A 23,688-nucleotide genomic window follows, 5' to 3' on the forward strand; every position below is an offset into this window, starting at 1 on the left:
AAAAAGTCCATTCACCTAATCGCATGTTTTAATTTAGGCAAAAAGGGATGAAAGCATTTGCAATAGAAGGAAAAACTCTCTCCCTTCAAAAACTACAAGTGTATTAAATTTGGACTCATATGTTTTTGAAGGAGAACGAATCCGGAACAGGAGTACTCCATGCTTTATAACTACAGGAAAACAAAGCTCAATTCTTCACTATTTAAAAGGAGCCTGTGTGCTAGAACAATGAAAACAATAAGAAAAATATTTTTGCTTTCTATCAGCTGCTCATGATTTTGCAACCCCATTAGGTCCAGCATTTGTCCAGCCTATTTCATAAAACATTATCTGGCAGGAAGACCCCACTCTTTTGTTTTGTGGGACCCTTTGTCTAAAATCATAAAAGTGACATCATGCTTTCATGAACATAAGACCTGCCTTTTAACTGAGATTTGGATTCTCCTCAATTTTGATTCAAAGAAAGAAAGATGCAGAGAGAATAGGTGACAGTGTCGTTCTCCTGCCAGGTCCAGCACAAGCGTGGGTGTCAAGGTGGGAATTTCCAGCTCCCCAGCAGGTTGGGAACTTTTGGTCCCTTGAGGGCAATAAATCTTTCAGGCTCATAAGGCAATCCTGCTGTGATTCAATTACGATGTGCATGCTGCAGACCAGCTACAACTGCTTCTCTGCACAACCCAGAGAGCATGTACGTATTTATTTCAACATAAAGGAAAAACTATCAAATGCAAACTCTGCTCTCAAGAAAACTGCTTTCAGGAGAGATGTAAAAAACAAACCAAACCAAAAAAAGACACACACACACTCCCCCCCGAAAAGCACTTGAAGTGTTAATTATAATGAGAGGCAAACTGGACAGCAGACTGACCACGATCACGTTGCCTCTTCAGGGTTACCGTGTTGTCACCACTTTGAGGAAGATGCAGAATCGAGTTTCCCAGACAACATATTAGCGCAAATCAAAGCTCTAGATGCTTGCTTCCAGCTAGACCTATTCAAACTCGGTTATCTACCTCCTTTCTGCCTACATCTTCTCTGCTGTTTCCATTATGGATGGTACATTCCTGACTTAAAACTCTTCTAAAATGCTCCCATGCACTTTTAAAGCAGTTACTCAGCCCATAATTCAATAGTCGTGAAGCAGAAGCATACCCGGAGATTCTTTGAAATGAAAAATTTATTTGCTTGGAGGGTTTTGTGGTGGGTTTTGTGAGTTGTTTTTTTTTTTTTGGGGGGGGGGGGGCGTCTTGTTTTTTTTTTCTTTTTTAAAGTAGATTCCTATTACTTATCTTCTAGGTACATTAAATATAATTTCACATAGATCCATTTGGAAACAAATGTGTTACTGTCAACAATCAGCAATTCAAACCCCCCCCAAGCAATCAGCAACCCAATAAAGAAAAGAAAAAGAAAAAAGGTGCTCTCCTAAATGAAATCACTTAAGAAAAAAACTTCAGTAAATACATATTCCTTACTCAGTACCCGTAATGGCACACAGGTCTCTGTCCTTCCTATGTCCTTCCACTCACTCCTCGATAATACCCAATTCATTCTAAACCACCTTTGACAGATGAATGTTACAAACACAGCTATAGAAATTAGTGACATGAGAAGTCCTGAAATTTACAGCAAAAAGCCCTACAAGATCTGCCTTGGATGTTCCTAATTTAAGGAGTCAGAATCTCATTCCTCATTCTCATTTCTAAACATTAAAAAAGGAACAAAAACCTCAGTGAGATTGCAGCTGTAATGAGGGACCGAGGGAGCTGGTGGTTTGTCAGAAGCAAAGTAATGTACCATGGGAAGGGACTATATCACCAGAACAAAATCTAAATTAAAACTCCATCATGAAACCAACCCCATTTCCTCTGAGTACACAATCCTTAGCATCAGAATTTACACCCTGTTTCAATCTCAATTATTTTATCCTTTTTTGTATTTATGCATTGTTGGGGGGGAGGAATCTTCTATAATACATAACAGAAATCATTATGATAAATTATGGAAGTGCCCAGCGTGCAATTATTAATGCTGCCAACATATTGGCAACAGACAGTAATTGAATTCCTGGGCAAATGCTATTAAGCAGGCATTAAGGTTTTTCCTCTTGTTATTGATGTTATGCAAAACCTTCCTAAGAATATTGCAGTTTTCAGACCAGCGCTATTAAAACTAAGAAATCAAGGCATAAGTGAAACACCTGGGTTTCTGCTCATTTCACAAGAGATGCACAGTCATGAACAACTGATTTAAGGCAAGCATTAGCTTCTGTTCATTGATTTTCATCTTTGGTTTGCATTTGTATTTTCTAAAGGACTGTTACCAACCAACAAGAATTAAGCACGTACATTGTAGCACTGAGACTGGTGCATTTTGCTAAACAAACACATACATTGTGTCTAAACACATTTATTTAAATAATTTCATAGCTTCACACACATCTACACAAGTTTTGCTTTCTGGTAGAAAAGGGAAAGTTAATCATTTGATAAATAAAATGTGGGGTTTTTTACTCAGTTGTGCTAAGGTGCATCTGGCAAGAAGATGGAATTCATTAGAAAATGCACAAGAAAAGCATTTTTAAATTGTTTTGTTAGTTAAGCTTAATTTTGTTCCTGTTGAATGCAGTGCATTCATGGTAATTTATTCAGAAGACGTTTTCATTTAAATCTAACACTGATATCGCCACACAAAAAACAACGAATACAAAAGGATTTAAAAAAAGCTGACATTTGTAAAATACAATAAAGTAAACAAAAGCTGGTGATTGGTAAGGGAAGAATTCTCTTTCTCTTTCTCTTCTAGCGTTCAGGTGTATTTGCTTTGGATGCTACCTGACACATCCTAGGCTGTTAGAGCCTGGGTCCGAGGCTTCGGGTGGCAGACCTCCTGGAGAACACAGACCGGACACGATCCTCCTCTGTGCAGGGACACGTAACGCAGAGCCTGCCCTTTGCTCTGGGCAGCAGAAACTGCAGCACCCGCCTTGTCTGCCGCGAAGGCGAGAGACGTTACGTCCTAAATCAAAGAACAATGACCTGCCCGGGGCCCTGCCTGGTCTCCCTCGAAGCGGTGATTGCACATTAATATCAAGATTAAGTATCCCATAGAATCTGAAAACATACTGTTTGGGCCCTGATTGCTTCCAGCCTTCTCCAAACATCAGGAAGGTTTAGAGAAGTCTCAGTAATGCAGTTTCATATTACTAAGACATCTGCTTTGTAAGTAACCTTGTTACTGTGAAGCTCAGAAATTATTTGTTAATGAAATCTGAAATAAATCTTCGTAAGTGATGCAGCTTCTTTTGTGACCACATCTCAGCTGGCTGCAGCCTGCTCAGAAGAACTGCTACCCATTAGCTGTCAATTTAGGACTCCTGAAAGCAAGCCCCAAATCTCCAGAGGTATCATCACTAATTCTTAATGTTCTTTCCAACATTTGTGATAAACCAGGCTTTTATCGGTCTCACTTTTTGTTGTGTTTCCTTCCTGAAGCATGATACTTCTAGATGGTGCAGGATCTGAGCGTTAAAAACTGGAAGAACTGCTCCCAGGAAAATCCAGAAATCTCAGGAAATCCAAAATCACACAAACTGAGGCAAGTGAAATGACAGATGCATGCTGCATCTACATGGATACAGATCTTCACTTTCAGAGATGCCCTCTCCAGATTCGCTCACGAGGCTCCGAACCGTCCCAAGGAGCACGGCCACCGGGAGCCCTGCGGGGAGCCGCGCAGGGCAGGGACCTGCCTCGACAGACTTTTACACACCCTCTGGTTTGGTGGCTAAAGATAACACATCAGAAAGTAAACTAAAGATTCACTTGCAACCCCGTTAGTGTACCGACACAAGTCCTGCAGCGTGGGGCCTGTGCCCCCCGGAGCCGAGCCGCGTGCTGCGGGCCAGCGGCTGAGCCAGCGACGGCTCCGCGTTTTAACCCGCAGGCAGGACAAGAGCTACCAGGGCAATAAGGCCGTAAGTAGTCAACCACCCACTCGGCTGAGCTGCCTCTGCCTTCAGATGCATCCATTACACCGCAAATTTACAGTAAATTATCTATACCAGCAGCAGAAATTATTATGCACCTCCACTGACATGCAGAGATCCATCCCACTACAAACTGCACTCAACCCATTCAAACAACAAGGAGATCACCTAGCTCGGTGAAGCCAGACCCTATCCCATTATTTACTGCTTCTTTTGTTATTTGATTTTACTAATATTCCATTAAAAAAATTAGCAGTTTGTAATCATCACTCACAGTTGTGAAACCTGCATTTAATGAGAATTAAAATAATCTCCCTTATTCCCTCCCAAGACAATTGAAAGAGATCTCTGAAAAGAACCGGAGTTGGCTTTGTCCCCTTAATTACCCTCCGTAATCGGAGACCAGACACAGAGGATCTGGGCACAGTCTTTCTGGGCAGAACAGCAGCAATATTTAATCATTGGTTTAGACCATCTGCAACTGTTTTGCAGCAACACATAAAGTTTATGGATTCCTGAGCTTTGTATAAACTGCCAGGTGCTGTTTAATTGTATTTTTTGTTGCAAGAGGTTCCTTTTCCCGCTCTGACAGACACTTAGTGCTGAATTGGTGGCACAGTGCCTGAAATCTTCCATGCCAAGTTTGGCACTGAGGGAGAACATCTTCTTGATTAAGCAAGGGCACAGATTAGGCATTTAGAGGAGACAAATTCAAAACAATGTAAGAGAAAAGCAATTATTTTGGGTTGTGCTGAGGGAAGCTGAGGAAGACCAACTCATCTGCAGCAAGAGATTAAAATCAGGCAGCGGAGGTGCACGCCACCCGTCGTCCAGCCCAGCCGTCTGACAGCCAGTGCTACCTCTGCACCAAGACCTTGAGCCCGCCCCGTGCAGGAAAGCGCCCAGACCTGCTCTCCAGTTCACCTCGCAACACCAGACAGAAAACGGGAGCAGGTCAGGAGCCGTCATACGAGCCACCCTCCTCCCAGTAGCAGCAGCCCATCAGCTGGGCACAGCAGGCAGCCTGGAGCAATGCTCACTTCATTTACCTGCCACGTCAGCATCCTCTCTGAGGCACGGGCACAGCAGAAGTCTGATCATTCTGAATTTTACACGTTCAGTGGACAAGAACGTACATTTCTAAAAACGATACAGGAGGGCATCTGCTTCGCCTGTCTCACGGGCTGTGGCAGACGCCTGACCCGCGCAGGATGGGAGGCGGCGAAACCTGTTGTTTCCAACTTTTGCTTCTATATTTCAGCCAGAAGCGCCCTCACAGAAGGGAATCTCATTTTCTCAGAATCAGAGCTATTTATCTGCCTTCTGCTCCTCCACCCCTTTCACCTGTATTCACCATTTTACCTAATTCTGCAGGTCTGAATTCACTGACACTGAAATCCAACACCTACTCTGAAGCGTTATCTCATCTGCTGATGCAGGAACATCTGTATTCAGGTGAGAGACCAGAAGAGCAGAGCCAGGACAACACCTTCAGGAGCAATTTCAGTAGCTGGTTGAAAGCTGCTGAATGTTTTGTCCTGCAGCTAAGAATAATTTCAGCAGCAAGGAAAGAAATTAAAATGGTAATACCCAGAAGCTAAGCAGCATTTCTTTACCTCTAGCCTCATCACAGTATAGAAAGCTCATCCAACGGAAAGCTGTGCAGAAATCAAAGTGATCAAAGCAAAGCAGATGCGCACCTTCCTCCAGAGCAGAAGGGAATCCTGCGGACTTTGCATTTTCAGAGCGAGAGAAAAAACAACAAACAAAAACCCACACTAGAGCCTGGTTAAAAACTTACAACAAACAGAAGTTCAACACAGGTTTACCTTTCTGCACCTTAGGTGTAAATTGCGGGCCATGGAACAAGTAAAGGACAGCATTATTAACCATAGCTGAGACAGAGAAGACCAAAGAATTAGAGGAACATGAGAAAATGACCATTCTAATTTGATATTGAAAAATCTCTAGAAAAAATGGTAGGTAGAGAAATACAAAAGTAGAGCAGATCTCAGAACGGCAGGACTACGCTGTCAGCACCACACAAGCAGATGGAGGAGGAAGGATGTCAGAGGCAGACAGAGCAATCCACAGGGGAAAATGTCCTGGAGCTGGATCCAGGAGGAGGCTAGTGCCGTCCGTTCTCAAAGACGAACTATTCTTACAGCCACACTCCGGAGTATTTTGATACCACTGGGAAAAGGTGATGAGAAATGTCTCAACCAAAGGTGACTTTCCCTCTTTCCCTGTGCATCTCAAAATGACACATTCTGAAAGTACAAACATGTCCTGAACAGCAGGATGCTCTTTTTGCCTCTGAACACATGCGGTGCCCCAACAGATCAACGCGTACCAGGATGGCACATAGGAAGGAGTTCCATAAAGAATCCTGTGTTCTGAATTAAAATGCCATAATTAAGAAGTCACTAACTCTCCTACTCAGTTACTTACAAGGCAGGTAATGTCTTAGAGTGATTTTCTCACCCACTAATTCAGCAGGGAAAGGCCACTGCTGCAGTTTGTCTAAGAATTAAAGTACAAGCCAACGCCATCGCGTGCACAAATCGCAGCAAAGTATCAAACCACTACTGCAAATCAGTGCTCTCGTTCCCCGATCCACGGGGAACACGCTAAATCCACTCTTGTGACAATAAATACGTGACTTACCACATCTGCTTATAAACTGATCTCCAAACAGCAAACAAGCAACAGTCGCGTGCCAAGAGAAGAGAAACGCTCGCGAGATAAAAGGAAACTTTTATAAGAAGGAAAACTTTTTCAAAATACTTTGGTAAGAATCAAATTAAATGGGTTTTGTCATAAAACAGGTAGGAAAAAAAAGAACGAGAAGGCAAGCCATGAAACGGGCACAGGCTGTACTTTACGGGAACACGGGCACGCCAGCAACGACATCAAACTGCGCCTGTCTGCGGAAGGAACGGCATCAGCAGAGCCGTGTTCCCCAAGAGCCCCCGGTAACCGGCTCCCACCGAGGCACCGCTTCTCGGGGGGGGAGAGGCCCCCAAAAGTTCGCGACACCGCACCCGGGTCCCGCGAGAGCGCACCGAGCGCGGCTGGGCAAGCTCTGCGCAGCGGCCTGCCGCAGGCCCGCGGCCGCACCCGGGGCTGGAGCGGGGCCGGGCCGGAGCCGCGGGGCCGGGCCGGAGCCACCGCGCCGGCGGGGCCACGGGGCGGGCACCCCCGCGCTCCCGGCCGGGGCACCGCGGCCTCCGCGCTCGTCACTCCTCGGCGGGGCGGCCGGAAGGGCCGGGGCTGGCCCGGGGGAGGCCGGGCAGGGCCGCCGCCGGCTCCGGCCCCACGGGAGCAGCGGGGCCCCGCCAGGCCCCGCCACCGCCGGCCCCGTTCGGCGCCCCCCAGCGCGCCGGCAGCCGCCGCGGGGCCGCTCACCTGGTAGCTGAGCAGCTCCCCCACGTCCATGGCACCCACCGGGCCTCGCCACCGGGAAACTGTCGCCAACGACCGGGGTCGCGCGACACCGTGCCGTAAGGCAGGGAGCGCAGGCGAGCCGGGAGGGCGCCACTCTGCCGGAAAGCGAGGCGGGAGGGCCGCTGCCGGAAAGCGAGAGGCGGGGCGGCGCCACATTGCCGCAAAGCAGCCCCGGGATGCTTGCGGCCGGCAGAGGGCAAGGGGCAAGGGGCAGAGGGCCAGGCAGCCCCGGCGCGGCGCGGGTGGGAGTGGGCTGCCGCCGCGTCCCACGGGCCGTGCCGACCCCGGGGCCCCCACGGCCCCGCGGCTGGGGCAGCGGCCCGGGGGTCCCGGGGCTGGGCCCTGCTCTGCCCCCCCTGGCCCGGCCAGCGCGGCCCTGGGCCGGCCCCGAGATCTCCGGCCCGGCCCGCGCGGGCTCGGCCCGCTGCACCCGGTCAGGGGCCGCTGGCCCGGAGCGCAACGCGACTGCGATACCGGGGGCACGGGAGGACAAAGGACGCTGCCCGCCACGGAGCGGGGAGAGGGCAAGTGCCCTCGGGTGGCCGGGGCCCCGCGGACACCCCTCCTGCCCGAGCCGCTGCCCCGCGGCCCTGCCCTGGGGGAGCGCCCGGGCCGCGGGCCGGCGGGGAACGTGGGCGCCGTCTGCGGCGGGGCCGGGGGAGCGCGGTGCCCCAGCAGAGCCCCAGGAGCCAACCCCCGCCGTTGCACTGAAAGTCGGTGGTTTCTTTTGACACGTTTCCATAACCACCTGCAAATCCTTCCCGGGGCCGAGCAGGCTCGGGAACGCGGAAGGCTGTCGCCAGCGTTTATTGACAACACACTTCTATTTATATACAGCGTCATTAACCGCTGTCACCTTGAAAAGAGGCCAATAACTGAGCACTGAATGCAGCAGGAGGGGACGTGACGATCCCTCTGTTTGCTGAGGTCGTGACAAATCGTTCTGTAATTCAACAAGATGCAGAACCACAGACAGATAGAGGCATTTTTCAATTTAACAAATATGAATAATTAGAAGACAGTCAACTTGGCCAAAATCCTATTGAATTTATCTCAACTATGCTTTAAAAAACAGCTTTGAGCTAAAATAATTTTTCATAACATAATGATCCTAGCTATTATGCAGTTATCTCAGTAGGAGTCTGGTATGAGAACACTCATGAAATTAAAAATATATATAATGTTTTCAAAGAAGTCCCTAGCATCCCCTGTTGTTTCAATAAAATACAGGAGATATCAGTCATGACAAAATTAACAAATCTGCATGTTAAAGATGAGATAAATAGAAGATAATTATTGGATCATCTGGCTTTCCTTTATCGAGTGTTCAGATAATTCACAGCTGTGAAAACAGAACATTCATGTACTTGTGAACACGATACAGCTCCTGGGCAGCCGGAGAAGCGATGGCAATAAACGCAACGAGCAGTTGTAAAATACATGAAGTGCAGCGGGAGGTGGGAGCTGAGCATCTACCGACAGATCTGCCTCGCGCCGCCGAGACCCCTGGCATGGCGACCTTTGCCTGCTCCGAGGTTTCTCCTCCCCGCTCCCCTCCCTCACCGTTGTTCCTGCGGAAGGCCGTTATCTCCCTAAAACCACGTTTTTTCCTTTCACTCCGTAACAGCATTTTGAACCTGTATTTTACCCACGTCTCGAGGAGGTTGGTGCGCAGAATGTGGCGAGCCTCGCGGCCCCGGTGCAGGGCAGGGGACGGGCTGCCCGGCCGCAAACCCCAACAGCTTCGGGAGTAAACGGGACCCTCGGTGCGGGGCCGGGAGACACAGTGGCAGGACCTGGCGTGCAGCGCTGGCATGGGGGGTGAGGCATGGCACAACCGCACCGCCAGCTCACGAGCTGCAAACACCTCTTTATCGGGCCTTTGATTTGTGCGGGGCGGCTGGCCGCGGCCCAGGAATGCCAAGGGTTTGCTGGCAGCATCAGTCTGCAGATGCAGACGTGGAAACGCACCCAGCGCTGGCAGGGAGTTGGGGAAGGGCAAAGGGAATAGTCTTCAAATTGGAGAAAAGGAACCTGAACACAGCTAGCGGGGCCGGCACCTCCCGCCTGAAGCTTCTCCTCATTAGACAAAGGGACAGAAAATGGCCAATTCGCTTCCCTGGGACTGGCCTGTGAGGCTAGGGGGGACGTTCAGAAAAACAAAGTCAGGAATTTGAGAGTGACTGCTGCATTAACTGACTTAAATAAAACTCGATAGCCAGGAATTTATAACCTCATGGGAAAGGCACAAAAGCTCAGGTGCCATTTCTCACACTGACGGCTGGAAATCCAGCAGTGGCACAGACCACTGCCCCATGCCTGCAAAATCATATTAATTGTGAGAACACCGGCACTGAAAGGAATGAATGCGAAACGCTGGGCGCCAGCACCTCCCGTCCCTTCTGCCGCGCGGGGAGGACAGTCAAAGCCCCTGGGACGTGGCTGGGGACGTAGCTGGAGCGCCGGCTGCGGCAGGGCTCGGCAGGCAGCAGCACCGGGGGACCGATGGTGGTGGAGGGCGGGTGGGAGCCCCACGGATCCTCCGAGCCGTCGTGCTGCGGTGGGAAGGGTCCCAGCCCACGCGCTGCTGGTCCCCAGGCCGTCTTTAAGGCCCCTCTCTATTGCCAAGCAGCATCTAGAAGTAACCCGCAAAGGCTTTCCCTTTGCTGTGATGTTTTTGCCCAGCGCTGTGAGCCCTCGGGGCGCTGGGTAAGAGGACGGCAGCCTGGGGAACCGCAGAGCACAGCACAGTGCAGTCGTCACTGAAACAGCCACCAGCTCCGCCGGCTCCTCCCGTGCTCTGCCGGCCTCATCACGCTCCGAAACGGCCGTATTGCTGCCCGGGAAACCCAATTCTCACCAAACTGCTGCAGGGCAGGGTTCAATAACAGACAGGTTTTATCCAATAAGGGGAGTTGGACCACAGGGACAAAATATTGAATTAAAAAGCAAAACCAGGAGCAAAATCAAGTTATAAAAAAAGCCCTTAAGGAAATGAAAGGATGGGGACGAGCTGGCCGCCCTTGGTGGTGGGCTCTGCGTTGGCGGTGGACTCTGCCTTGGGGGCAGCACCAGCCTCTCTCAGGGAGCGGCGGAGCAAGCGGCAAAGCTGCAGGAAGGGGCTGGAGGCTCTGGACAGGCTGGAGCAAACCCTGCGACGTAGCTTGGTCAGGAGAGCGAGGATCCTAGCGGAAGCCTGGCTCCCCGTCCCCGGGTACCCGCCCTCCGCTGGGGCCGGGGCATCGCCGGTGCCCTCGGGGCTGACCACGTCCCTGCAGCCCCAGGACTGCACGACCGGAGGCGATGGGGCCCACGGCACCTTCCCCCACTTCCTCGGGGACACCCCCAGGGCTCTGGGACAGCCCAAACTGGACCTTTCCCGACCCCTTTTCCCTAACTGCACCGGCACAAACATGTGCAGCGGGCTGCTGGCATCCTGGTGCTGCCAACTGGCACCACGGCCTCCGCGGTTGCGGCTCTGGCCCTGGGGACGGGCGCAGAGAAGCCGCCACCCAGCAGCCGCCGGCGATGGGGAAAAGCCCCAGCCACCGCAACGGTCCCGGCAGTGCAGCACGAGTGCCGGTATGGAAACTCGGTTCCTTGGCTCGGCGCGGCAGGGCCACGGGGGGGTTCTTGGCACCACAGCTGGGAACAGCGGCGGGAGGAGGAGGCGAGGAGGAGAGTCCCGGTTTAATTTTATTCCGAGTTCAGGTTTCAATCCAGATGCCTCGAGATCTAATTCCGAATAAATAATTGTACTGAGTAACCCAGGTCCCCCGGTGATTAACTAAACACACTGAGGCTTGCTGAAATTGAATTAGTGGTGTGCACTCAGCCGTTATTACCCTCCCCATGTCATGAATATTAATGAGGGGTTATTAAGAAATGTAAATGATGCCTCAGGGGGTTGGGAGCATGGGGGTGCAGGGCGGTGTGGGCTGATATGACAAACCATTAGGAAAACAGCCTGATTGAAGCCACTTTTTAATTATGTCAGATCTCGGTCTTTCTTGGGTGCAGCAGTGTTTCCGGACGCTTTCGTTTTTATTAAAATGAGAAAAAGGGAACAAGTCATAGCTGGAATGTAAAATGAGCATTTGGAAAGCAGAAAAGCTGCAGCCACTAAGCACCCTGGCAGCGGAGGGTGGTGGCAGGGCCCTGCCTGCCGCTGCCTGCACCCCGCGGGCTCCCCACCGCCGCCAGCCGGGGTCAGCTCCCAGCCGGGCTCCCTCGCACTGCCTGCACGGAGAGGGGGACGCCGGCACCCCCGCAGCACCTGCACCCCAGCCTCGGGGGTCCCCGCAGCCCACGGCACCCACGCTGCAGCCCGCAGCTCCCTCCAGCCCCTTCCCTGCAGCCCCTTCCCTCCCAGTTCAGCATCGCTGGCCAGGAAAGAGCGGCTGTGATAAAACTCATGCATTTTAACACGTTCTTGCAGGCGCTCCCCGTGCCGCCGAATAAAAGCTGACAGGTGCAGCTGAGTTAATCAGAGTGGATAATGGAGGGAAAGAAAGAAATCTCAGACCAAATTGCTGCAGAAATCATGAGCCGGGGCTCAAAACTATCCAATTAAATAGGGATGACGTTTAAAGGCGAAGACGGCCATTCTCCAAGCCCGGCGTCCTACCGAAGCGGGAGAAGGGGAGCGGCCCCGGGGCGTCTGCAGAGCCCCCGTCCCCCTGCGGGAGGGATGCCCCGCCGGGGCCGTGCCGGGCGTCTTGGTCCGGCCAGTGGGGCTGCATCGGTGGTTTGCTTGTAAAAGAGACAAAGCGGGCCTGGGGCTCTTCTTCCGGAGGGCAGCATGGGATGAAACGCTTTGTTTGGGCGACGAGCGCGGCACCTGCCCGGCCCTGGTTCTGCCGTGGCCGCCATCCTGCCGCGCCAACGCCCGCTCCCCTCCGCGGCCGTCTGTGCCCTGTCTGCAGCGAGCACCGAACCCATCACCTGAATGGCTTGGGGAGGGCTGGGCTATCAGACAAGTTAAAAAATGTGCATTTAATGTAGTCAAGGCCCATTACTGCAGCGGTGGAAATCCGCCGGCATTACTGCGGTGTTCTCATGAATAGATCGGACAGCTCGGGATGCGACCGCGCGCAGGAGTTTGTTAGTATTCAGGTCTCTCTGCGCTGATAGCTTCATAACGCCAGGCTTGCCTCTTAATTGCACCTGTAAGTGTTGAAATTACTGAAGGGTAAAATGCAAATGGGCTGTAACCTTTCCAGAGCTCACCCCGGCACTGCCGCGCCGGCACTGCGCCGAAAGGGAGGCGCCTGCATTTCTTTCTCATCTTCTTAATTGCTAATGGAGCTGCTAGGCGATTCCCTCCCACGGCCCCGTTAGGGAGAGGAGAGGCCCCTCTCCGGGGTCACGCGCCGGTTCCACCAAGCTGGAGGCACCGGAGGCGCCGGGGGGCCCCGGGAGCTGCCTCCCAGCCCGGGCTGGCCACGACATCTGCCCCAGCCCCACGGCACCGCAGCCGGCCGAGACGGGGCTGCTGGGGCCCGGCACGCCGGTGACAGGCCAGAGCAAACACGCAGGCTTCGCCTTCCCTCGCTGCTGCCGCCTTCCCAGCCCGAAGGGGTTCGGTCTCGGTGTGACGCCTGCCGCAGCTCCTGGCCGGGGTCCCAGGGTGCTGGGTCCTGGGGTGCCGGGGTCCCAGGGTGCGGGGTGCCGGGGCAGAGCGCTCGCCGAGCCAGCCAGCACCGCGGGGGCCAGGAGGTGCGGGTGCCGGCAGGAGAAGCCAGCTGTGGGATTAAGGTTAATGAGATTTTCACGAACCTGCCAATTTGTTTGGCAGGCGGGTAGCGGTGGGGGGGACCTGGCTAATTAAAGGGAGCTGACCTGTGAAATCAGGCTGCGAGGGGCCGGGGCGGGCGCCAGGCCAGCGCCAGCGGAGGGGAGGGTGGGCAGGGGGGAAAACGGAGGAAGAAGTGCAAGGGGAGAGGGCGGCCGAGCCCCAGCAGGGTGGCCGTGGCCGTGGCCGTGGCCGTGGCCGTGGCCGGGCTTCTCTCTCCTTCCCGCCCATGCTGGTGCCGCTCGCTGTCCCAGCACAGCTGGAGCCTTGGTGCCAGAGCGGCACCTTATTTGTGGCTCTGCTTCCCCGAGTTAAACTCCACAAAGTGTGACAATCAAAATTAAAGATTCCTCCAGAAAGGCAGCCTGGGGGGAAATCACTGCTGAGGCCGACAGAGATTTCCCAATGGTGACTTTTAAATTAAAGGGGAAAAAAATTTCTTTAATTTGGCGGCGTGCTTGGGATGCAGCTCACTGGGCACGTTATTATCCAGCTCAGCAAATGCTCCCAGAATTCGCTCACGCTCCAAATTACTGATCTCTCCGTGAGGCAGCACGTCCCTGCCTGCGCCAGCGTCCACCGGCACCAGGGGCCTGCGGCACAGCCCCGTGGGTGGCGAGCGGGGCCGGGGCCAGGCGGCACCCCGCCACCCCAGAGCCCTGTCCCAGCTCCTGGCAAGTGGAAAATGGCCAGATTCTGCTTCTGCACAGGACGAGCCCAGCCCCAGCCAGCACAGCCATGCTCCGGGACTCCCATGTCGGCACAGCCATGCTCCAGGACTCCCATGTCGGCACAGCCATGCTCCGGGACCCCCACGCTGGCACAGCCACGCTCCGGGACCCCCACACTGGAGCAGCCGATTCCCATTCCTGCTCCCAGCCGCTCCTGGTATTTAGTGCTGCAAATCCAGATTGACCAGGGCTGGGTATCGGCACCGCCGAGCACACGTGTGTCTGCCCACCCATGGCTCACCTGCTAAATACCCGCCAACAAGGAGCCAGGGGGATCGGGAGGACGCGATGTTTGAAGACTTTCTTTCCAAGCAGAGCATGAACTCTTCAATGCTGCCAGAAGTGAAACCCTGCCTGCAGCCCCGGCCCAGGCGCCGGCTCTGCCCTGCGTGGTGAGGACGGGGGCTGCTCCGGCATCCCCATGACTCTGCCACGCACAATGCGCCCAACCACCGGGCAGCCAGTGCGGTCCCTTCCCGAACGCGGGGCTGGCTCGGGGGCTTGCCCCGGCACCCCAGGAGCCTCTGCAGACCCACCATGTCGGCACATCCACAGGGCCGCGGGTGCGCAGCTTTGCCAGCTGGGTTACATGCCGGACCCAAAGCACCAGCAGAGACCATCGCCGTCAAAGCCTCCTCGTTAGGATTGGAGGCACCTGCATGCCTGAGACACGCGCCTTGCCCTGCTCTGCCATGTCGCACCATAGCGCGGTGAGCACCGCGGCACAGCAAAGCACCGGGGCACACCAAAGTGCTGGGGCATGGCAAGCACTGTGGCACAGCCAAGCACCGCAGCTCCACACCACCTCTGTGCTACTCCAGGGTGCTGCAGGGAGGTGACACTGTCCTGTGTCCCCACAGGGATGCCCCCAGGCCTTTCCCGTGTGCCACAGGTGGGGACGCAGCTCCTGCTGCCCACCTTGCCCCCCGGCACGTGCCAGCAGCTCCCACCAAGCTTGGGCGTGGGGCACGGCAACAGGGTTTTACTGCCGGAGCCGGAGAAGCTGCCGCTTGTCCCTGGCGTAGGAGCTGCCCAAGGCGACGGGGGCTGGTGGCGTGGGGCCGGCCCTGCCTGGCCGGGCGCAGAGCCGCGGGGGGTCGGGGGGCGCGGGCAGCCCCGACCTGCCTGCCCTGGCCCAGCTCTTCCCCTTCCTCTCCCCCCGCCCCTTCAAGATGAAGCAATGAAATTATTTTTCTACTTGAGTAGTTTTCAATTTAGATTAAGAAAAATCTGTGCTCCGTTAGCGACGTTGCAGTAAATCACAAGCAAGCGGCACTCCGCAGCTGACAGCCCGATCGCTTATCGGCTGCAAACCTTTTTTCACGTTGACAGGCTCCAAGTGTGACATTGAGCGAGGGCAGCGGCAGCCCGGCGGGGACACTGCGCGGGAGGCGGACCCTGCCGGGCACACGCCGCGGGGCACCGCGGCTCAGCTGCGGCTGTGGGCAGCGCCCAAAGCGGGCGGGCAGTCCCAGGCAGGATCAGGCCTGGGCATCACAAGCTGGGACAGAGCTGGAGACACAGAGGGCAGCACCGGCCCCTGTCCGGCTGCAGCGCCGGCTCTGCCAGCCCGCGGCACCGCTGCTGGGCCACCTGCGGTGGGGGATGTTCTTGCTCACTGCCGTCCCACCCAACCCTCGCGGGCCCCAGCACGCCTCGGCGGCACGCCAGGGCTGCACTGAGCGCCTGCCGCCGCGGCCGCTTGGTGCTCCAGCGCCTCACCAAGCCCTCGCTCTCGCCCGTCTGTCACCGCCGGCAGCACGGCGGCACCCAACGCGGCTGTGGTGGTGCCCATCGCCGGCTGCCCCGCGGCCACGCCAGGAGCGGATCCCCATTCTCACACCTGACTCCGTGCTGCTGCCATCCTCATGCCAGCACCATCAAAAGGAGCATTTGACAGAAAACAAATCTTTTTTTTCCCTGCAGTTCTTCCAGCTCATTTATCGCTTCCACGGGGCAGGCAGAGCTGTCAGTGCCTGAACCTCACTCATCCGTTTAACCTTGGGGGAAGAAACACATTTGTGCCGGATAACGTGCATCAGATGGTGGCACGGGGAGCGCCTGTAGCTGCTGCGCCTGATGGATGGGCTACATGGGCCTCGCCTGACCTGTGCTTGTATGTTATCTGCATTGCTGCGGGAGGCTTTTCATCATGCCGACAGCTCCAGCATCACCTGCCTGGCAGGAGCTCCTCGCCAGGGACGGCTGCCGGCAGCAGTGGCCAGGAGGGGCCCAGCCACGCAGCTGTGGCTGGCACCGCGGGAGGTGGCGAGCCACTGTGCCAGAGCAGGGCAGAGGTTGCCATGCCCGGGGGGGTTGCAGGCTGTGGCCGCGCCTCGTGCCCGGATACGGCGGGGCTGGAGGGACGGGGACAGCCCATCCAGGAGTGGAGCTGGTGCCCGCAGTGCCTGAGGGGATGGAGGACACCCTCAGTGCCAGCAGTGCCACTGGCCTGGGCGGAAGGGAGAGGCCAAGCTGTTGCACTTGTCCTTTGCGTGACATTTTGCCAACGAGGGGTCCTGTGACAGTGACGGAGAGGGTACGGAGCTGGGCAGCCCAGAGCCCCGGTGACGGATGAGCGCTGCCAAGTGCCGACACAAAAGCCATTTGGTGTGGGGAAATGATAGATGCTAAGACTAATTTTAAGCACAGGCAGCCGAATTCCTCCAGACAGTCACGGCGCTCAGGATTTAGGGCACAGCTGCTGGGTTCAGATAAGGTGTGAAATCAGCCCGGCGTGCAGGGTGTTACTTAATAATGAACGTCTCGTGATGGATGGGGGTGGCTCAGCGATATAACCTCCACATTTGGAGCCTTTCAAATCTCTTCCCATCAATCCTGGTCCCTGCTGGGCAGCGGGAGGGGAAGCCGGCAGCAGGCACATGCCCTGCCGGGCGGGCACCACGGCTTGGGCTGCGTGACCCCCTCCCACACCATGGGGACCTTCGCAGTCTGGGGCTGGATCCTGCCTGGGCCGGGGTGGCTGCAGCTGGTCCCCGCAGCACCACCAGCAGTGCGGCCCCACGCACCTCCTCTCCCCTCCTCCCTCCACGCCCGAGGAACATCGCTGGCCGCTCCCACGTGCTGGCGGAGAGCTGGGCTGCCGCGTGAGGACGGGGACGGCAAGATGTCAGCAGGGTATGTCCCTGCTCCCCCAGCACCGCTCTTGCCCTGCCGGGCCAGCGGGGCTCTGACCCACGTGGGCAGCGCAGGGACATGGCACCAGCCCAAAGTATTTTTGGTAAAAGTGATGCTGGAAATGGCAAGTGCTGTGCTTGTCTGTAGCATTGAACCTTTCTTCTGAACTTATAAAAAAAACTATTTGTGTTGAGATTTTAAATTCACTTCTTAAACCACCCACTACAGGCTTCACACCATATTAATTTCTCCTCAAGCAAATGAGTTTGGTATTTGCTCTTTTCCAGTACCACCACTGCCAGAGCGCAGGGAAGATGCGGATGCCCACCGCCTGCTCAGCCCTGCAGCCCGTGCCCTCACCCTGCGCTCGCTCCCCTCGTGCGTGCCCCTGCATTTGCCCACCCCCATGCGTGCCCCCCACATGCAAACACTCCCCCTTGCACACGCTCAGCCCCGTGCACACTCACCCCCGCATGCACAGCACACACAAGCACCTTTGAAGGGATCCCGTGTCCTTCAGCTCAGGGCGGGGGCTGAGCACGACGGCCACCGCTGCCACCTCCCAGGAGGAGGAGGAGGACTCAGAGCTGGGGATGAAGGCTGGAGGAGGCTGGCACGGGGCAGGAGCACCCAGCCAGGCTCCACGGAGGCGGCAGTGGACTCGCCTGGGCACACCGGCCCCGGCCACCCCCAGCACCCCTGGCAGGTTCCCGCTGCCGCACAGCCCCCCAGGCGCCTGGCCCTTCCCTCCCTGCGGCCTCGGGGCTGCAGCCGTGCCGGGGGCCGGGGCAGAGCAGTGCTGGGACACAGGGCGCTGCTGCAGCTGGAGCAAACGAGCTTTCAGACCGCTCGCCGGCACAGTGCCATCCATTTGGAGGCGATTGCTGCCGGGGTGAGGCACGGTCAGCTCGCCTCATTATTGTGCAAATTGCTGGGAATGCAAATCTGGGTGCACCTGGGGAAAAATGTATTAACAATATTACTCCTGATTAAGGTCGCAGGGCACTTTCTGCTTGTTTGGAGAAGCCTCGGCTCCCTTTCCTCTTTGGAATCTAATGGCTGGGTTATTTTTATATCTGTGACCGTGGGGGTCTGTTAGGAGATGAAAGTTTTATCAGGCACTTTCAGACCACATACTTGCCGTCTCTTGACAAGATCCCGCTGGCAGTGCCGGCCACCCTCCTCGGGGCACAGGATCAGAGACGGTGCTGGACCCCGCCAGGCATTGGCCGAGCCCCAGGGTTTACCCTGAAAACAGCTTGGCCGCGCCGTGCTGCGGGAGGAGCCACAGGGACGACCCTGCTGCTGCCGGTGGCTCTGTGGGCTGCCCACCCACCAGGCAGCCCCCTCAGGAGGGGACAGAGCTCGACCCTCCAGCTCCGCTGGCATGAGAGGAAGGGGCTGCTGGAGCCAAGCATCGACGTCGCACGGCAGCTCCTGGCGCGAGCTGCGGCAGTCCTCGTCCATGACGGGAAATCACCACGGCGGACACCGGCATCCCTCCTGGCATGGGACAGCTCGCGGCTCCTCCAGCCCCAAAACCCACCCGCCCTTCCCCATCCCAAAGCTTGAAACTCCCGAGGCAGGAGCATCGCTGGCCAGGCACCGCCAGCTCTTGCGTGGGCACGGCACGGCACAGCACGGGTCCGGGCTGCCACGGGTCCTGTCCCCTGGCAGGCAGGGCCTGGCCATGGGGAAGGTGGGGAGAGCTCGTGATCTGCTTAATGGGCGTGAGCAGGGTGCCAAACCACCACTGATTTATTGCTGAGGAAACGCTTAATTTAGGCAATGTATTTAAAGGAACTAATGAGAATTGTATTAATATTTATGGGCTATAGGGAGAAGCTGAGTTGCTATTTGAGGGTATTAACTGTTATCTTATACTGGGCAGGACCGTGGTGTTTGGAGGCAACTTTAATTGTGTTGAAAGCAGTCGAGATCTCGCCAGAAGCCGGTGACAGCAGCCCGCCCGACGCTGCACATCCAAACCACGTTTGCAGCACTAATGAATATCCGCTGGAATTAATAACCCTGCCCACATGGTCCTCCACCCTGAGCAGCCGAGCATCCCTCCGAGCATCCCTCTGATGAGGGACGGTGCAGCTGCCTGCTTGGGGCCATGCTGCGGGCGATGGGGGGCCGGGGAAGCCGGAGGCCCCTCCTCCCCAGCCCCCCACGCCAGACGGGATGATCCCGGTCCTGCTGCCACCGCTGCTCCCATCCATCCGGCCCGGAGAAGGGGGCCGGGAGGGGCCTGGGGGCAGGTGGCCCCAGCAGCCCCCAGCTCATCCATAACCAACTCCCTCCCCGCGCCCGACCTCTCTCTATAGCAAAGTTCACATCAATTTTCCTTCCCCTCATTTGTCTGTAAACCAGGAAGAAAAATCACTGCCGTCTGCCCACATCAGGCCGCCGCGGTGATGTATGGCTGTAATAAAAACCCCATTTTGGGAGGCTGCCTTCCCCGTGCCGCCAGCCGGCGCGCCATGCGTGGCCGTGCCGTCGGCCAGGCTGCGCCGTGTGGCATGGGGCCGGGGCTGCCGCCTGCCCACAGGCAGCCATCGCCACCCCAGCCCCGGCCCCCCCGCACCTCCATCTCAGTCTCACCGCAGCCGGCGGCTGGACGGTTATGGATAGGAGCTGTTAGAGCTGGTATGGAGCAGCAGCCTCTGCGGCGGAGTTCAGGCAGCCAGTGCCGTTAACCCCCAAGAGCCGGATCATGGGGGCCGGCCTGAGGGGGGGCTGAGCAGAGGGCTGGAGCGGGCAGCACCCTGCCTGGGCCGGGCACCCTCCTTGCCCCAAGCCGGGGGACAGCCCCAGGGCCACGCGCTGCGGCCTGGCCCGAGCTCCCCGTGCAGCAGCCACAGCCCCCACCGGCTCCGGGGACGGGATGCTGGGGATGGGGTGCTGGAGACGGGGTGCTGCCCCCCTGTGCCTGCCCCACGCGGGGACTTTCATCCCAGCAGCCGTCGCGGCTGGGATGGGGTGGCAAGGGAGCTGAATAATAAGTTGGCACTTTCAGGAGGTTTTCGTCTTTTCTGTTTCAAGTTCCTCACTGTCTCTGCCTGCAAAGCTTGCCAGTGGCCACGGCCAGCGGGAGATGGGGATGGTGCATGGCACCATCCGGCTGCCGCAAGTTTGACACAAAATCCCACCCCCCTGAGCAAAGGCCACCTCTGAGGCACTCCTGGCCCCCAGCCCCCCGCTCCCCAGACCTGTCCCTGGGGGGCCAGCGGCACCGAGCCATTGCCAGAGTGGGAGGGCACCCACCAGTTTGGCACCAGTTCCCCAGCGATACCCGGAGCAAGGGCTCTCCTGCGGCCGCTCCATGGTTCGGCCAGTGTCTGGGCTCGCAGCTCCAGCGCACATGGATGCGGCCGGGAAGGGAAGCGGGAAAGCATGTGGAGCCGCTGGCACTGCAGAGGCACGGGTCAGGCAAGACAGTGGAGACTGGACTGCTGCAAGCCGGGCGTCCCGGCAGCTTTATTGCGTGGGGCAGAGCACGGCGGCCAGCATCGCTGCAGACCCTGGCCCCCGGGTTGCTGGCCCCGCAGAGGGGCCCAAGCCCTGCTGCTGCCTCCTCCTTGGGGTCACTCCTGGGCTCTCCCTGGGGGACAAAAGGGGATGGTGAGGAGGGGGTTGCCGGCAGGGCAGGGGAGCGGGGGGAGGCAGCATGGTGCTGGTGCTGGGGAGCGGAGCTGGCCCCGGACCGGCTGCTGCACTCACCCCCAGTGCATTCAGTCCCCCAGCATCTGCCCCCCAGCCCTGGGCATGGGCTGCCCGCCCTGGCCCACACCCCCAAGGACGTGGCACAGCCAGGAGCAGCGCTCGTGGTTCCGTTGGCTCTCGTGGTTTTGTTGTTGCGTGGAGATACAACTGCCATACCAGAGAAGCCAAGCAACCGCTCAACCACCAACGGCCCCAACCGTCCACAGCTCTGCTCGGAAACGAGTGTCACAACCAGGCGAGTGCCCAGACGGTGGTGGGGCCCCCCAACCCCCCCGTGGGGGCCACTGTGGCTCCACCAGCCGCCTGCTCTCCCAAATGCACACCCTGCGCAAAATGCATTCAGCAGAGATGTGGGAAGGCAAATTGCAAGAGCAGGCTTTTCCTCCAGCCCGTGCAGGCTGGGCGCCACGGTGGTCAGGTTTTCTACTCTGGTAATCAGGCTGCAAAATTATGATTACTAGTGTCGTTGCCTGGTTCTGACCAAAGATGACACCAGCTCCCAGGACGGAGCTGCAAGCTGGTTGAAATCACCCAGCATAAACACCCAGAGGCCCCCGCGCCGTGTGCCAGAGCGATGTGGGATGCTGCCGCTCTCCCTGCCGCGGGGAGGCCGCCCTCGCTCCGCTGGGAGGTACAGCAGACCCTCCGGGTCCGGCTGCCCGGCTGCAGGCAGCGCAGCTCTGCGCTCTCACCCCCCGCCCGGCCCCCACCTCTGCCCAGTCCGGCCCAGTCTGGTCCAGTGCGGCCCCTCCGCTCACCCAGTTTCTGGCAGACCTGCTGGCACTCCTTCACCGTTTTGAAGTTGTTGGGGTTCCCCCCGCAGCCGCTGTAGGTGAACGCCTGGCAGGTCCCCATGGCAGGGTTGTAGGCATAGTGACGGAAGTGTCCCCTGCACGGTCCAGGCACGGGCGGGAGGTCACAGATGTCACCTGCAGACACTAGGCTGCTAGAGGCAGCAGGACCTAGCCCATGGCCCCAGCCAGTGGGCAGGAGCGGGGCCACAGCACCTCTGTCCGGAGGCAGGCAACCGCGGCCGCAGCCTGTGAAGCAACACTTCTCATGGCGGGGACAGTCGTTGTCGACGCTGCAGGAGCTGTTGCAGGGGGCGAAGGTCTGCAGCACTCTTCTCTTGGGGCAGACGCCTGGTTTGGCTGTGGGTGAGAGAGGAGACCAGCTCACACTTGGGATCTGTCCTGGCTGCGGCTCCCCTCCCACCGAGCCCCCCGGCCGCCCTTACGTGGCACCGGCCTCGTGCAGTCGACGCGGCAACCGTAGCTGCAGCACTTCTCACTGCCTGGGCACTTGCTGTCGCTCCAGCACATCACCACGCAGGGGGTTAGCACGTCAGGGTCCGGGCGCGGGCAGAAGCCCCTCTTGACTGTGGGTGCCCAGCAGGATCAGACCCCCATCAGCCCCTGCCTGCTCCCACCGCCCAGCCCGCCGCTGGGTGCCCACCCCCAGGTCCTGTGGGCAGGGAGTAACGGGCACCCCTATCCCCCTACACCAGAGGGGCTGGGGGTGGGTGGGTGCAGGGACCACCCACACCGGCCTTTGCGGGTGATGCACCCCACAGGCAGCGGCTGTGCTTGGAAGAGCCCGGACCCGGCACATCCCATCCACATGCCAGGACGGGGCGCGGGGGCTGGCAGAGCTGCAGGACCCGCTCCTCGAGGTGGCTGCAGTCACCCCCCTTGGAGGGCAGAGCCCGGGCTCGTTCAGGGCTGCTGGGGGGAAGGGACCCCCTCACCTCCCACGGGGAGCCGGCACTCCCGTCCGCAGCCGGTGCTGCAGCAACGCTCGCTGCCCGGGCAGTCCTCGTCCGAGGAGCAGAAGTTGTCGCAGGCCTTCAGGGGGATCCTGCTGGGCGGGGGGCAGTCGTACAGCCCTGCGAGGGCGGGCAGGGGGTCACGGTGGGCGGGCGAGGCCCCCCAGCCCGGGCAGGCCCCCCCTTGGCGGGGCCGGCTCGGCCGGGACCCGCTCTGCCCTGGCAGCGGGGCCCGTCGCGGTGCAGAGCACCGGCGGGGCCGCCCGGCGCCTCGGAAGCTGCCGGCGGGTGAGGCGGGCCGGGGGGCCACCTCCCCGGGCCCCCGCGCTGCCCCGGCGGCCCAGCCCCGCCGCCCGGGTGCGGGCTCTGCAGCAGCGGGGACCGCGGGGCCGGGCAGGCGGGGCCCGGCGGGATGTCCCAGCCGGGAGCCCGCGGCCCCCGCGGCGCACCCCCTCCAGCGGGGCGCGGGGACTCGGGGACACCGGGGCGGCGGCGGGGAGCGGGGCCGAGCTCAGGGCGCGCCCCCGGGGCCAGGGCTCACCTCGCAGGCGGCGCCCCGCGGCCGGCCGGCAGTGGCCGGGGGGGCCCGGGGGGGCCAGCAGCAGCAGCAGCAGGAACAGCCCCGGCTTCATGGCGCTGCCCCCGCGCCGCCCGCGGCCGCTTAAGTACAGCCGGGAGCCCCGGGCCCGGCCCGGGCTGGCGCGGCGCCCCGCGCCCGTCCCCGCCTCCGGGGGCCCGGCCCGCTCTGGCGGAGCAACAGCCTCCTCTGCCGGCCGCCGCCCGGGATGCTGCGCCGGGATCGGGCCCGCAGCCCACGGAGCCCACGGAGCCCACGGAGCTGCGAGACGCCGCAGGCGGGGGCACAGGCGGAACTGCGCCGCCCCAGCCCCGGCACCGGCACCGGCACCGGCACGGCACAGCAGGGAGGGGGCTGCAGGCAGGGAGGGGGCAGCAGGCAGGGAGGGGGCTGCACAGGCCAGGGGGCCCGATCCCCACAGCCGGGGCACGGCAGCAGGAGGACACGCCAGGCTTCACACCGCCGTGTACCGGCAGGACTCGAACACGCCGTCGTTAACGGCTCACAGCTACGCACCGT

The 23,688-nt window shown here is 58.4% G+C and overlaps 2 protein-coding genes across 5 annotated transcripts in view; both read right to left on the bottom strand.

Moving 5' to 3' along the window:
* The window catches only part of CTNNBL1 (catenin beta like 1), a 58,707-nt gene extending 51,163 nt beyond the window's left edge, over positions 1-7,544 (bottom strand). Inside the window, exon 1 of one of the 3 annotated variants that reach the window (XM_075166958.1) lies at positions 7,397-7,544. In XM_075166958.1, coding sequence (XP_075023059.1) covers positions 7,397-7,426 — 30 coding nt within the window. In that variant the 5' untranslated portion in view covers positions 7,427-7,544. The remainder of the gene's footprint in view (positions 1-7,396) is intronic. The other 2 variants (XM_075166953.1, XM_075166954.1) reach the window with 2 other exon arrangements.
* A 13,010-nt stretch (positions 7,545-20,554) lies between these two features.
* On the bottom strand, positions 20,555-23,269 carry LOC142089538 (uncharacterized). Of its 2 annotated transcripts, XM_075166133.1 has the most exons (6): positions 23,134-23,269; positions 22,575-22,712; positions 22,065-22,205; positions 21,835-21,978; positions 21,586-21,756; positions 20,555-20,705 (listed from the first exon to the last, which is right to left on the bottom strand). In XM_075166133.1, exons 1-6 carry the CDS (start codon positions 23,222-23,224, stop codon positions 20,689-20,691), a joined length of 702 nt encoding a protein of 233 aa, XP_075022234.1. In that variant the 5' UTR covers positions 23,225-23,269; the 3' UTR covers positions 20,555-20,688. The 2 variants fall into 2 exon arrangements, with proteins under 2 accessions (XP_075022234.1, XP_075022233.1); XM_075166132.1 differs by having other exon boundaries at positions 21,586-21,978.
* Between the last annotated feature and the right edge of the window lie 419 nt (positions 23,270-23,688).

Source organism: Calonectris borealis, chromosome 17, assembly GCF_964195595.1.
Source record: "Calonectris borealis chromosome 17, bCalBor7.hap1.2, whole genome shotgun sequence".
Classification (NCBI taxonomy): domain Eukaryota; kingdom Metazoa; phylum Chordata; class Aves; order Procellariiformes; family Procellariidae; genus Calonectris; species Calonectris borealis.